This window comes from Chiloscyllium punctatum, chromosome 3 (genome assembly GCF_047496795.1).
Source record: "Chiloscyllium punctatum isolate Juve2018m chromosome 3, sChiPun1.3, whole genome shotgun sequence".
NCBI lineage: Eukaryota > Metazoa > Chordata > Chondrichthyes > Orectolobiformes > Hemiscylliidae > Chiloscyllium > Chiloscyllium punctatum.
Genome location: NC_092741.1, coordinates 12,810,769 through 12,826,082, shown reverse-complemented (window position 1 = coordinate 12,826,082; position 15,314 = coordinate 12,810,769). Strand labels below are relative to the sequence as shown.

Below are 15,314 nucleotides of genomic sequence, written 5' to 3'. Positions count from 1 at the left end.
TGCTGTCAGGAAGATTGCCTGGAAGGGATGGTTCCAGGAGTATGCTGATGCCTGGCTAGTTTGGGTGCATGTTTTCCCAATTTTAGTCCCATCCTCAGCTGTTACTAAGGAGATGTTTACAGCTGTGTGCGTGTGTCTGTATTGTGTGCGTGGTGGTGTCATTTCTGAAGAAGACCTGAATCTAGCTAGTCCATCTGCTTTGGTTTCTTTTCTCAGACTCTATCATGGTTCAATACCTTTGGACCCTTTGGAAACCAGATCCAAATCATTGCAAATATTTGAAGTCTGCCAGTGGGAACACTGCTGCTGTGAGAGCCAGCAGGACTCCCCTCGTCCTGCCCTCTGGTGCCTGTGACAAACTGAGTGCTGGCTGCTGCTGTTGGTTATACTGGGACAAGACAGCCTGATATGGTCAGCCTGGCTTTGTAGTAGGCTTCAATCGCACAGTATTTAGTCTCAGTACCATGATGGGATTCAGCTTTGTGGCAATTCCTCTTGGCAATCTGTGGTAGTTCTGTCTCATGCACTAAGTCTCTGTAACTTGGAGTCCCATGTTATAACCCTGCCTCCTGGTTAAGATGTGGGAGTTTGGAATAATGAACCAACTGTAGGTATGCTGGTGAAGTCAGACCACTGGGAAGGGATCTGCTGCAGTCTCAAAGAGTAAGAGGCAATTTGATTGAAACGTATAAACCGCTGAAGGAGCTGGACACAGGAGATGTGGGGAGAGAATGTTTCCTTTAATGGGAGAATCACAAACTAGGGGTCAATGTTGAAAAATCACTGGTCACCCAGTGAAAACAGAGATGAGGGGAATTTCTTTCTCTCAGAGGGGTCAGAGTCTTTGGAAATGTCTTCCTGAAAAGGAAACGGAATCGATGAATGTTTTTAAAGCAGAGGTGGATGGATTCTTGTCAAGCAAAGTTGAGTGAAAGGTTACTGAATGGGACAGGGGAAGGGATTTGGGTTTATATTCAGATCAGCAAAGATCTTCCAAAGTAACAGAGCAGGCATAACGGGCAGAACAGATCAGTCAGATGGCACTAACTGTGCAGTGCACCAGGGTTCCATGTGATGTCGTTCATTCTCAATGCTGTGGATGGGTGGGAGAACACTTGCAGATTTGTCCTTGTTTTTATTTTGCATTCGATATGGTTTGGAGCTGTGAGCTGAAGGTGAGTGACTGATGGACTGTCAGTAATGGCTTAATCTCATGACAAAGTACCATTTTGTTTTTGAGAACAGTCAGGGAAGTTAGTTGCAGGTTGAGGTTGGTTTTTATTCAAAGTGCTCTATAAATGTTTCAGCTCCAGAGAGGCATTATGCTCAAGCAGGTAACTGGGACCTCATGGGGAAACAGCCAGTCTGGTATGGAGAGGCCAGAGATAGAAGTGATTTATGGACTGTGTTTGAGTCAGAAGGATTGTGTCTGTGAAAGCTACAGGATGGAGGTTTGATTATTCCCTTGTTGCTCTCCCATTGTCAGCGTATGGGAAGTTCAGGGAATAAAGCTGCAGTTTTAAGTTTAAAGTGAATATTCCTCAGAGCCTGCTGGAAGCTAGTTGCATGCATCGGCTTCTTCAGAAACCATGCAAGATACAATTCCACATGCCTGTGAGGGGACGGGGGGTGGAGTCTGCTTCAGTGAACTGCCCAGTTACATCTCAGTTATTTATTTTTCTTTTGATTCATCCTTTAACTGTGTCTGCTTGTCTATCTGAGTTTGTGTGAGTCTGGGGGCTAGAATCAATATTGATGTGTTTAATTATAGGTATGAATTGGATTATCTTGAGGTTTAACTTTGCTCTGATAGAGCTACTATTTTATCAATAAATTATTATATCTTTTGTTTACACAACAATTCTGGTGTCTGGTTTCAGTTATTCACAAAGTGTGGTACTTGTTATTCAAAACGTTTGGTTCGGAACCATAGGGGTCAATGGGGAGGGTGTTTGAAGGCTTCCTTTGCCTGTGTTCTGAATACAGATGGCTGATTTGATTCATCTCTGGATGATAACAGGAGTCATCCAATGGCACTAACCCTTGGCAACCTGGTGACATTCTGACTTGGAGCACTACCTCTCAACACCATCACAGTCCAATGACACACAACATGGAACTGAACAGCAGAAGAACAATGCTGTGCCAAAAATCACACCAAATTAAACCAATCCTTTCTGTCTGCTCTTGGCCCATATCCCTCCATTCCTTGCATATTCATGTACTTCTCTAAAAGTCTCTTAAACATCCCTGTCATACCTGCCTCCACCACCATCGCTGGCAGCACATTCCAGACTTCTACCACACTGTATAAATAACTTGTCGCTCGCATCTCCTTTGAACTCTCCCCCTCCCACCTTAAATGCATGGCCCCTAGTTTTAGACATTTGAACTCTGGGAAAAAGGTTCTGAACATCAACCCTAACCATGCATCTTGATTTTATAGACTTCTATCAAATCTCCCCTCAGCCTCCATTGCTCTATCGAAAACAATCCAAGTTTTTCTGGACTCTGCTTATGGTTCATACTCACTAATTCAGGCAGCATCCTGATTAATCTCTTCTGCACCCTCTCCAAAGCCTCCATGTCCTTCCTGTAAATGTGGCGACTGGGATTGAACACAATACACTAAGTATGGCCGAACCAAAGTCTTATGAAGCTGCAACATGACATCCTGACTCTTGTTGGTGAAAATGAGGACTGCAGATGCTGGAGATCAGAGTCAAGTCATTCCTGATGAAGGGTTTTCACCTGAAACGTCGATTTTCCTGCTCCTCAAATGCTGCCTGACCTGCCGTGCTTTTCCAGCATCACTCTTGATTCTGAGTCTTGTACTCAATTCACTGACCAATAAAGACAAACACACCATGCACCTTCTTTACTACCCTATTGACTTGTGTGGCCACTTTCAGGGAGCTATGGACTCGAACGCCAAGGTCCCTCTGCACATCAATGCTGTTCAGGGTCCTGCCATTAACTGTATACTTTTCCTTAACATCCGATCTTCAAAACTGCAGCACCTCACACTCACCCAGATTAAAGTCTATCCGCCATTTCTCCACCCAAATCTGCAACGGATTTATATCCCGCTGTATCCTTTGACAATCTTCTACACTATCCTCGATTCCACAGATCTTTGTATTGTCTGCAAACTTACTAACCCACCCATCATTCTAGTCATTTATATACATCACAAAACAGCAGAGGTCCCAGTACAGATCCCTGCAGAACACCACGACTCACAGACCTCCAGCCTGAAAAACACCCTTCCACCACTACCCTCTGCCTTCTATGAGAAAGGCAATTGTGAATCCACACAGCCAAGTCACTGCGGATTCCACGCATCCTGGTCTTCTGAATAAGCCTACCGCGAGGTACCTCGTCGAAAGCCTCACTAGACTCTGTGCAGACAACATCCACTGCTGTACCTTCATTGCTCACCTTCATCACCTCCTTGAAAAATTCAAACAAGTTTGTAAGACATAACCTGCCCCGCACAAAGCCACGCTGACTGTCCCTAATTAGGCCATGCTTTTCCAAATCCTATCCCTAGGAATTCTATCTGATAGCATCCCAACCATTGATGGGAGACTCACTGGTCTATAGTTACCTGGATACTCCCCATGTCCCTTGTTGAACAGACCAACAACAGTAGCTACTCGTCAATCTTCTGGGACCTGCTCAGTGGCTCATGAGGATATGAAGATCTTGGTCAAGGCATCAGCAACCTCCTCTCTCACCTCTCACTAACCCGGAGTAGATAGCATCAGTCCCTGCAGAATTATCCACCTTAACGCTCTTCAAGAAACCCAACACCATTTCTTTCGTGACCTCAAAATGCCCAAGTACGTTAGCATGGTCCACACAAATCTCACCATCCTCCATATCCTTCTTCTGGGTGAATATTGATACAAACTATTCATTTAGGATCTCACCCACATCCTCTGGTTCCCTCCTTTATCCTGGAGTGGTCCTACCTTCTCCCGAGTGATCCTCCTGTCTGTAAGGGGATGTATGGAATAACATTAACTACTGTAGCCCCAAAATGCCAGCATACAGTATCCTGAGCTGTAATGTTGTCCTTGGGCTGACTTGATCAGGCAATGACAGCAGTGACATATACATTCAAGGGCGAACCAAGATTCTGCACTTACACGTCCATGAGAGAGCAGAAGCCAGAAGGTAGAAATGATTGCTATTGCCTGGAGAAGTACCTTGGCTTTGGTGAGAAGTGCCCTCGCAAGGCAGATCAGCTGTCTCTGTCCAATCGATAAATTCTTCCCTCTGTCCCCAAGCTCAGCATCCAATCCACCTGATGTGCAGAGACAAACAGCGCAGCAATCAGTGACAGAGCCAAGCAAACAGTGATCAAGTGACAACGCACAGCGAGTGGGAGCATGCCAGGCCTCACCCATCCTTTCAATGACATCCAGGAGGTGACACTGTTCCAAAACAGACTGCAGCTCCCTGTCTGTGTGGTGGCTCAGGGGATCCAGGTTCTCCCGCACTGTTCCGCTGAAGAGGAATGGATCCTGAGGAATGATAGCCAGTTTCGATCTGGAAAATGGACCCAGCAAGATAGAGTTATACAAACACATCTCTCCCTCAGCTGGACTCACACACACACACACACACACACACACACACACACCACACCCACACACAAACACTCACACACACACACACACACAAACACTCACACACACGCACACCCACATCCACACACCACACCCACATACCCACCACACACAAACACTCACACACACTCACCTGCCCCACCCACTCACACATCACACACACATCACACACACATTTCCAATCATCGCACGCACTCACATCACACACACATATACCCACCCCACCCACACTCACATCACATACACATACACCCGCCCCACCCACTCACACATCACACACATACACCCGCCTCACCCACTCACACATCACACACATACACCCGCCCCACCCACTCACACATCACACACACACACACGCCCCGCCCACTCACACATCACACACATACACCCGCCCCACCCACTCACACATCACACACATACACCCGCCCCACCCACTCACACATCACACACACACACACACACGCCCCACCCACACACACATCACACACACACACACGCCCCACCCACTCACACATCACACACACACACCTGCCCCACCCACTCACACATCACACACACACCCGCCCCACCCACTCACACATCACACACACACACACGCCCCACCCACTCACACATCACACACACACACACGCCCCACCCACTCACACATCACACACACACACCCGCACCACCCACTCACACATCACACACACACCCGCCCCACCCACTCACACATCACACACACACACCCGCACCACCCACTCACACATCACACACACACCCGCCCCACCCACTCACACATCACAGACACACCCGCCCCACCCACTCACACATCACACACACACCCGCCCCACCCACTCACACATCACACACACACCCGCCCCACCCACTCACACATCACTCACACGCACATACCCGCCCCACCTACTCACACATCACACACACAGCCGCCCCACCCACTCACACATCACTCACACACACACACCCGCCCCACCCACTCACACATCACACACACACCCGGCCCACCCACTCACACATCACACACACACCCGGCCCACCCACTCACACATCACTCACACGCACATACCCGCCCCACCTACTCACACATCACACACACACCCGCCCCACCCACTCACACATCACTCACACGCACATACCCGCCCCACCTACTCACACATCACACACACAGCCGCCCCACCCACTCACACATCACTCACACACACACAACCGCCCCACCCACTCACACATCACACACACACCCGCCCCACCCACTCACACATCACTCACACGCACATACCCGCCCCACCTACTCACACATCACACACACACAGCCGCCTCACCCACTCACACATCACACACACACACCCGCCCCACCCACTCACACATCACTCCCACATACACCGGCACACCCACTCACACATCACACACACACACGCCCCACCCACTCACACATCACACACCCACCCCACCCACTCACACATCACACCCCCACCCCACCCACTCACACATCACACCCACCCCACCCACTCACACATCACACACCCACCCACCCCATCCACTCACACATCACACACCCACCCACCCCACCCACTCACACATCACACACCCACCCACCCCACCCACTCACACATCACACACCCACCCACCCCACCCACTCACACATCACACACCGCCCCACCCACACACATCACACACACACCCCACCCACTCACTCATCACACACACACACGCCCCACCTACTCACACATCACACACACAGCCGCCTCACCCACTCACACATCACTCCCACATACACCCGCACACCCACTCACACTCACACACACACACGCCCCACCCACTCACACATCACACACACTCCCACCCACTCATACCTCATGCACAAACACCCCTATCCACTCACACCCATCACACACACACCCGCCCTACCCACTCACACACATCATACACACACCCGCCCCACCCACTCACACATCAAACACACACATACAACAGCCCCACCCACTCACACATCTTACGCACACACACCCTCACCCACCTCACGCACACACACTCGACCCACCCACTCGCACATCACACACACTCCCACCCACTCATACCTCATGCACACACACCCCTATCCACTCACACACATCACACACACACCCGCCCCACCCACTCACACACATCACACACACACCCGCCCTACCCACTCACACACATCATACACACACCCGCCCCACCCACTCACACATCAAACACACACATACAACAGCCCCACCCACTCATACAACTCACACACACACACCCCCACCCACTCACACAACTCACACACACACACACCCTCACCCACTCACACATCTCACGCACACACACCCTCACCAACTCACACATCTCAAACACATACAACCCACCCACTCACACATCTCACACACATACCCCAACACACTCACACATCTCACACACACACACCCTCACCCACTCACACATCTCACGCACACACACCCCCACCCACTCACACATCTCACACACATACAACCCACCCACTCACACATCTCACACACACACCCCCACCCACTCACACATCTCACACACACACACCCCCACCCACTCACACATCTCACGCACACACACCCCCACCCACTCATACAACTCACACACACACACCCACCCACTCACACATCTCACACACACACCCCCCCACCCACTCACACATCACACACACACACACCCCCACCCACTCTCACATCTCACGCACACACACCCCCACCCACTCACACATCTCACGCACACACACCACCACCCACTCACACATCTCACGCACACACACCACCACCCACTCACACATCTCACGCACACACACCCCCACCCACTCACACATCTCACGCACACACACCACCACCCACTCACACATCTCACGCACATACACCCCCACCCACTCACACATCTCACGCACACACCCCCCCACCCACTCTCACATCTCACGCACACACACCCCCACCCACTCTCACATCACACACACACACACCCCCACCCACTCACACATCTCACACACACACACCCTCACCTACTCACACATCTCACGCACACACACCCATGACACATACACATTTCCCACAAACCACAGTAATATGGTTGTATGACAGACAAACAGACAGTCGATAGTATGGTTGTGCATTTGAAAGAGATAGTGATAAGGTTGCATGAGGGAGAGTCAGTAACATGTTATGAGAGACAGTAATATGGATATGTGTGAGAAACAGTCAGTAATATGGTTGTGTGTATGAGAGAGAGTCAGTAATGTCGTTGTGTGTGAGAGAGAGAGACAGTCAGTAATATGGTTATGTGTGAGAGACAGATAGTAATATTGTTGTGTGTGTGTGAGAGAGATTGTCAGTGATATGGTCCTGTGTGTGAGAGACAGTCAGGAATATGGTTGTGTGAGAGAGAGAGACAGTCAGTAATATAGTTGTGTGTGAGAGACAGTCAGTAATATGGCTGCGTGTGTGAGAAAGAGACAGTCAGTAATATGGTTGTGTGTGTGAGAGAGAGAGACAGTAATATGGTTGTGTGTGTGAGAGATACTGACAGTAATATGGTTGTGTGTGAGAGAGAGAGACAGTCAATAATATAGTTGTGTGTGAGAGACAGTCAGTAATATGGTTGTGTGTGTGTGTGAGAGACAGTCAGTAATATGGTTGTATGCATGAGAGAGACTGTCAGTAATATGCTTCTGTAAGAGAGACACAGTCAGGAATATGGTTGTGTGTAAGAGAGAGAGACAGTCAGTAATATTGTGTGTGAGAGAGAGAGAGACAGTCAGTTATATAGTTGTGTGTGAGAGAGAGAGAGACAGTCAGTAATATGGTTGTGTGTGTGAGAGAGACTGACAGTAATACGGTTCTGTGAGAGAGAGACAGTCAGTAATATAGTTGTGTGTGAGAGACAGTCAGTAATATGGTTGTGTGTGAGAGAGAGACAGTAGGTAATATGGTTGTGTGTGAGAGAGAGAGACTGTCAGTAATATGGTTGTGTGTGTGAGAGAGACTGTCAGTAATATGGATCTGTAAGAGAGAGACAGTCAGTAATATAGTTGTGTGTAAGAGAGAGACAGTCAGTAATATAGTTGTGTGTGTGAGAGAGAGACAGTCAGTAATATGGTTGTGTGTGAGAGAGACAGTCAGTAATATGGTTGAGTGTGAGAGACAGACAGTCAGTAATATGGTTGTGTGTGAGAGAGACGGTCAGTAATATAGTTGTGTGTGTGAGAGAGAGAGAGAGACAGTCAGTAATATGGTTGTGTGTAAGAGAGAGACAGTCAGTAATACAGTTCTATGTGAGAGAGAGAGACGGTCAGTAATATAGTTGTGTGTGTGTGAGAGAGAGATAGTCAGTAATATGGTTGTGTGTAAGAGAGAGACAGTCAGTAATACAGTTCTATGTGTGAGAGAGAGGCCGTCAGTAATACAGTTTTGTTTGTGTGAGAGAGAGACAGTCAGTAATATGGTTGTGTGTGTGTGTGAGAGAGAGAGAGAGAGAGAGACAGTCAGTAATATGGTTGTGTGTGTGAGAGAGACAGTCAGTAATATAGTTGTGTGTGAGAGAGACAGTCAGTAATATGGTTGTGTGTGTGAGAGAGACAGTCAGTAATATGGTTGTGTGTGTGTGAGAGAGAGACAGTAATATGGTTGTGTGTGTGTGAGAGAGAGACAGTAATATGGTTGTGTGTGAGAGAGAGACAGTAATATGGTTGTGTGTGAGAGAGAGAGAGAGTCAGTAATATGGTTGTGTGTGAGAGAGAGAGAGACAGTCAGTAATATGGTTGTGTGTGTGAGAGAGAGAGACAGTCAGTAATATGGTTGTGTGTGTGAGAGAGAGAGACAATCAGTAATATGGTTGTGTGTGTGAGAGAGACAGTCAGTAATGTAATTGTGTGTGTGTGAGAGAGAAACAGTCAGGAATATGGTTTGTGCGTGTGAGAGAGACAGTCACTAATATAGTTGTGTGTGAGAGACAGTCAGTAATGTAGTTGTGTGAGAGAGAGAGAGAGTCAGTAATATGGTTGTGTGTGTGAGAGAGAGAGAGAGACTGTAATATGGTTGAGTGTGAGAGAGAGACAGTCAGTAATATGGTTGTGTGTGAGAGAGAGAGACGGTCAGTAATATAGTTATGTGTGAGAGACAGTCAGTAATGTGGTTGTGTGAGAGAGAGAGAAAAACAGTCAGTGATATGGTTGTGTGTGTGTGAGAGAGAGAGACAGTAATATGGTTGTGTGTGTGAGAGAGAGAGACAGTCAGTAATATGGTTGCGTGTGAGAGAGAGACAGTCAGTAATATGGTTATGTGTGTGAGAGACACAGTCACTAATATGTTGTGTGTGTGAGAGAGAGATAGAGTCAGTAATATGGTTGTGTCTGTGTATGAGAGAGACAGTCGGTAATATGGTTGTGTGTGTGTTAGAGACAGTCAGGAATATAGTTGTGTGTGAGAGAGACAGTAATATGGTTGTGTGTGTGAGAGAGAGAGAGAGACAGTCACTAATATGGTTGTGTGTGTGAGAGAGCCTGTCAGTAATACAGTTGTGTGTGAGAGACAGTCAGTATTATGGTTGTGTGTGTGAGAGAGACAGTCAGTAATATGGTTGTATGTGTGTGAGAGAGAGACAGTAATATGGTTGTGTGTGAGAGATAGAGAGAGACACTCAGTAATATGGTTGTGTGTGTGTGAGAGAGAGACAGTAATATGGTTGTGTGAGAGAGAGAGAGAGTCAGTAATATGGTTGTGTGTGAGAGAGAGACAGTCAGTAACATGGTTGTGTGTGTGAGAGACACAGTCAATAATATGGTAGTGTGTGTGTGTGAGAAACACAGTAATATGGTGTGTGTGAGAGAGAGAGAGACAGTGAGTAATATGGTTGTGTGTGTGAGAGAGTCAGTCACTAATATGGTTGTGTGTGTGAGAGAGACTGTCAGTAATACGGTTCTGTGAGAGAGAGACAGTCAGTAATATGGTTGTGGGTGAGAGAGAGAGAGAGTCAGTAATATGGTTGTGTGTGTGTGAGAGACAGTCAGTAATATCGTTGTGTGTGATAGAGACAGTCAGTAATATGGTTGAGGGTGAGAGAGAGACAGTCAGTAATATGGTTTGTGTGTGAGAGAGACAGTCAGTAATATGGTTGTGTGTGTGAGAGAGAAACCGTCAGTAATATGGTTGCGTGTGTGTGAGAGAGAGAGAGACAGTCAGTAATATGGTTGAAGGTGAGAGAGAGACAGTCAGTAATATGGTTTGTGTGTGAGAGAGACAGTCAGTAATATGGTTGTGTGTGTGAGAGAGAGAGAGAGACAGTCAGTAATATGGTTGTGTGTGTGAGAGAGTTAGTCACTAATATGGTTGTGTGTGTGAGAGAGACTGTCAGTAATATAGTTGTGTGTGAGAGACAGTCAGTAATATGGTTGTGTGTGTGAGAGAGACAGTCAGTAATATGGTTGTATGTGTGTGAGAGAGAGACAGTAATATGGTTGTGTGTGAGAGATAGAGAGAGACACTCAGTAATATGGTTGTGTGTGTGTGAGAGAGAGACAGTAATATGGTTGTGTGAGAGAGAGAGAGAGAGAGAGAGAGAGAGAGAGAGAGAGAGAGAGTCAGCAATATGGTTGTGTGTGAGAGAGAGACAGTCAGTAACATGGTTGTGTGTGAGAGAGAGACAGTAATATGGTTGTGTGTGAGAGAGAGAGAGAGTCAGTAATATGGTTGTGTGTGAGAGAGAGAGAGACAGTCAGTAATATGGTTGTGTGTGTGAGAGAGAGAGACAGTCAGTAATATGGTTGTGTGTGTGAGAGAGAGAGACAATCAGTAATATGGTTGTGTGTGAGAGAGAGACAGTAATATGGTTGTGTGTGAGAGAGAGAGAGAGTCAGTAATATGGTTGTGTGTGAGAGAGAGAGAGACAGTCAGTAATATGGTTGTGTGTGTGAGAGAGAGAGACAGTCAGTAATATGGTTGTGTGTGTGAGAGAGAGAGACAATCAGTAATATGGTTGTGTGTGTGAGAGAGACAGTCAGTAATGTAATTGTGTGTGTGTGAGAGAGAAACAGTCAGGAATATGGTTTGTGCGTGTGAGAGAGACAGTCACTAATATAGTTGTGTGTGAGAGACAGTCAGTAATGTAGTTGTGTGAGAGAGAGAGAGAGTCAGTAATATGGTTGTGTGTGTGAGAGAGAGAGAGAGACTGTAATATGGTTGAGTGTGAGAGAGAGACAGTCAGTAATATGGTTGTGTGTGAGAGAGAGAGACGGTCAGTAATATAGTTATGTGTGAGAGACAGTCAGTAATGTGGTTGTGTGAGAGAGAGAGAAAAACAGTCAGTGATATGGTTGTGTGTGTGTGAGAGAGAGAGACAGTAATATGGTTGTGTGTGTGAGAGAGAGAGACAGTCAGTAATATGGTTGCGTGTGAGAGAGAGACAGTCAGTAATATGGTTATGTGTGTGAGAGACACAGTCACTAATATGTTGTGTGTGTGAGAGAGAGATAGAGTCAGTAATATGGTTGTGTCTGTGTATGAGAGAGACAGTCGGTAATATGGTTGTGTGTGTGTTAGAGACAGTCAGGAATATAGTTGTGTGTGAGAGAGACAGTAATATGGTTGTGTGTGTGAGAGAGAGAGAGAGACAGTCACTAATATGGTTGTGTGTGTGAGAGAGCCTGTCAGTAATACAGTTGTGTGTGAGAGACAGTCAGTATTATGGTTGTGTGTGTGAGAGAGACAGTCAGTAATATGGTTGTATGTGTGTGAGAGAGAGACAGTAATATGGTTGTGTGTGAGAGATAGAGAGAGACACTCAGTAATATGGTTGTGTGTGTGTGAGAGAGAGACAGTAATATGGTTGTGTGAGAGAGAGAGAGAGTCAGTAATATGGTTGTGTGTGAGAGAGAGACAGTCAGTAACATGGTTGTGTGTGTGAGAGACACAGTCAATAATATGGTAGTGTGTGTGTGTGAGAAACACAGTAATATGGTGTGTGTGAGAGAGAGAGAGACAGTGAGTAATATGGTTGTGTGTGTGAGAGAGTCAGTCACTAATATGGTTGTGTGTGTGAGAGAGACTGTCAGTAATACGGTTCTGTGAGAGAGAGACAGTCAGTAATATGGTTGTGGGTGAGAGAGAGAGAGAGTCAGTAATATGGTTGTGTGTGTGTGAGAGACAGTCAGTAATATCGTTGTGTGTGATAGAGACAGTCAGTAATATGGTTGAGGGTGAGAGAGAGACAGTCAGTAATATGGTTTGTGTGTGAGAGAGACAGTCAGTAATATGGTTGTGTGTGTGAGAGAGAAACCGTCAGTAATATGGTTGCGTGTGTGTGAGAGAGAGAGAGACAGTCAGTAATATGGTTGAAGGTGAGAGAGAGACAGTCAGTAATATGGTTTGTGTGTGAGAGAGACAGTCAGTAATATGGTTGTGTGTGTGAGAGAGAGAGAGAGACAGTCAGTAATATGGTTGTGTGTGTGAGAGAGTTAGTCACTAATATGGTTGTGTGTGTGAGAGAGACTGTCAGTAATATAGTTGTGTGTGAGAGACAGTCAGTAATATGGTTGTGTGTGTGAGAGAGACAGTCAGTAATATGGTTGTATGTGTGTGAGAGAGAGACAGTAATATGGTTGTGTGTGAGAGATAGAGAGAGACACTCAGTAATATGGTTGTGTGTGTGTGAGAGAGAGACAGTAATATGGTTGTGTGAGAGAGAGAGAGAGAGAGAGAGAGAGAGAGAGAGAGAGAGAGAGACAGCAATATGGTTGTGTGTGAGAGAGAGACAGTCAGTAACATGGTTGTGTGTGTGAGAGACACAGTCAATAATATGGTAGTGTGTGTGTGTGAGAAACACAGTAATATGGTGTGTGTGAGAGAGAGAGAGACAGTGAGTAATATGGTTGTGTGTGTGAGAGAGTCAGTCACTAATATGGTTGTGTGTGTGAGAGAGACTGTCAGTAATACGGTTCTGTGAGAGAGAGACAGTCAGTAATATGGATGTGGGTGAGAGAGAGAGAGTCAGTAATATGGTTGTGTGTGTGTGAGAGACAGTCAGTAATATGGTAGTGTGTGTGTGTGAGAAACACAGTAATATGGTGTGTGTGAGAGAGAGAGAGACAGTGAGTAATATGGTTGTGTGTGTGAGAGAGTCAGTCACTAATATGGTTGTGTGTGTGAGAGAGACTGTCAGTAATACGGTTCTGTGAGAGAGAGACAGTCAGTAATATGGTTGTGGGTGAGAGAGAGAGAGAGTCAGTAATATGGTTGTGTGTGTGTGAGAGACAGTCAGTAATATCGTTGTGTGTGATAGAGACAGTCAGTAATATGGTTGAGGGTGAGAGAGAGACAGTCAGTAATATGGTTTGTGTGTGAGAGAGACAGTCAGTAATATGGCTATGTGTGAGAGAGACAGTCAGTAATGTGGTTGTGTGTTGGTGAGAGAGACAGTCAGTAATATGGTTGTGTGTGAGAGACAGTCAGTAATAAGAGGTAAAAACAATGACTGCAGATGCTGGAAAGCAAATACTGGATTAGTGGTGCTGGAAGAGCACAGCAGTTCAGGCAGCATCCAACGAGCAGCGTAATCGACATTTTGGGCAAAAGCCCTTCATCAGGAATATGGCTGTGTGTGTGAGAGAGACACAGTCAGTCATATGGTTGGGTGTGTGTGTGAAAGACAGTCAGTAATATGGTTGTGTCTGTGTGAGAGAGACAGTCAGTAATATGGTTGCGTGTGTGAGGGAGAGCAAGACAGTCAGTAATATGGTTTTGTGTGTGAGGGAGACAGTCAGTAATATGGTTGTGTGTGAGAGAGATACAGTCAGTAATATGGTTGTGTGTGAGAGAGATACAGTCAGTAATATGGTTGGGTGTTAGAGAGAGACAGTCAGTAAAAGCTAGGCCGGACAGAGTCGTCATCTCTGGGTTGTTGCCGGTGCCACGTGACAGTGAGGCAAGGAATAGGGAGAGAGTGCAGTGAACACATGGCTGCAAGGATGGTGTAGGAGGGAAGTCTTCAGGTATTTGGACAATTGGACTGCATTCTGGGGAAGGTGGGACCTGTACAAGCAGGACAGGTTGCACCTGAACCAGAAGGGCACCAATATCCTGGGAGGTAGGTTTGCTAGCACTCTTCGGGGGGGTTTAAACTAATTTGGAGGGGGATGGGATCCAGACTTGTAGTCCAGCAAGTAGGTTAGCTGTTTGTCAGGATGTCCAAGAATGTAGGGAGGTTGTGGAGAAGGTAGCACTGACAGGGAATACTTGCGGACACAGAGATGGGTTCAAGTGTGTATACTTCAACGCAAGGAGTATCAGAAATAAGGTGGGTGAACTTAAGGCGTGGATCCGTATCTGGGACTATGATGTTATGGCCATCATGGAAACGTGGATAGAAGAGGGACAGGAATGCTTGTTGGAGGTTCCTGGTTACAGATGTTTCAGGAAGATTAGGGAGGGTGGTAAAAAAGGAGGGGATGTGGCGTTGCTAATTAGAAATGGTATAATGGCTGCAGAAAGGAAGTTCGAGGGGGATCTGCCTTTGGAGGTAGTATGGGCTGAAGTCAGAAATAGGAAAGGTGCAGTCACCTTGTTGGGTGTTTACTATCGGCCCCCCAATAGCAGCAGAGATGTGGAGAAACAGATTAGGAAACAGACTTTGGAAAGGTGCAGAAGCCACAGGGTAGTAGTCATGGGC

The 15,314-nt window shown here is 46.7% G+C and overlaps 1 protein-coding gene across 1 annotated transcript in view; it reads right to left on the bottom strand.

Moving 5' to 3' along the window:
* Nucleotides 1–4,025: 4,025 nt before the first annotated feature.
* The window catches only part of abcc10 (ATP-binding cassette, sub-family C (CFTR/MRP), member 10), a 306,950-nt gene continuing 295,661 nt past the window's right edge, over nucleotides 4,026–15,314 (bottom strand). The window contains exons 19-20 of the mRNA XM_072548805.1: nucleotides 4,412–4,557; nucleotides 4,026–4,312 (exon numbers count right to left, since the gene is read on the bottom strand). Coding sequence (XP_072404906.1) covers nucleotides 4,026–4,312; nucleotides 4,412–4,557 — 433 coding nt within the window. The remainder of the gene's footprint in view (nucleotides 4,313–4,411; nucleotides 4,558–15,314) is intronic.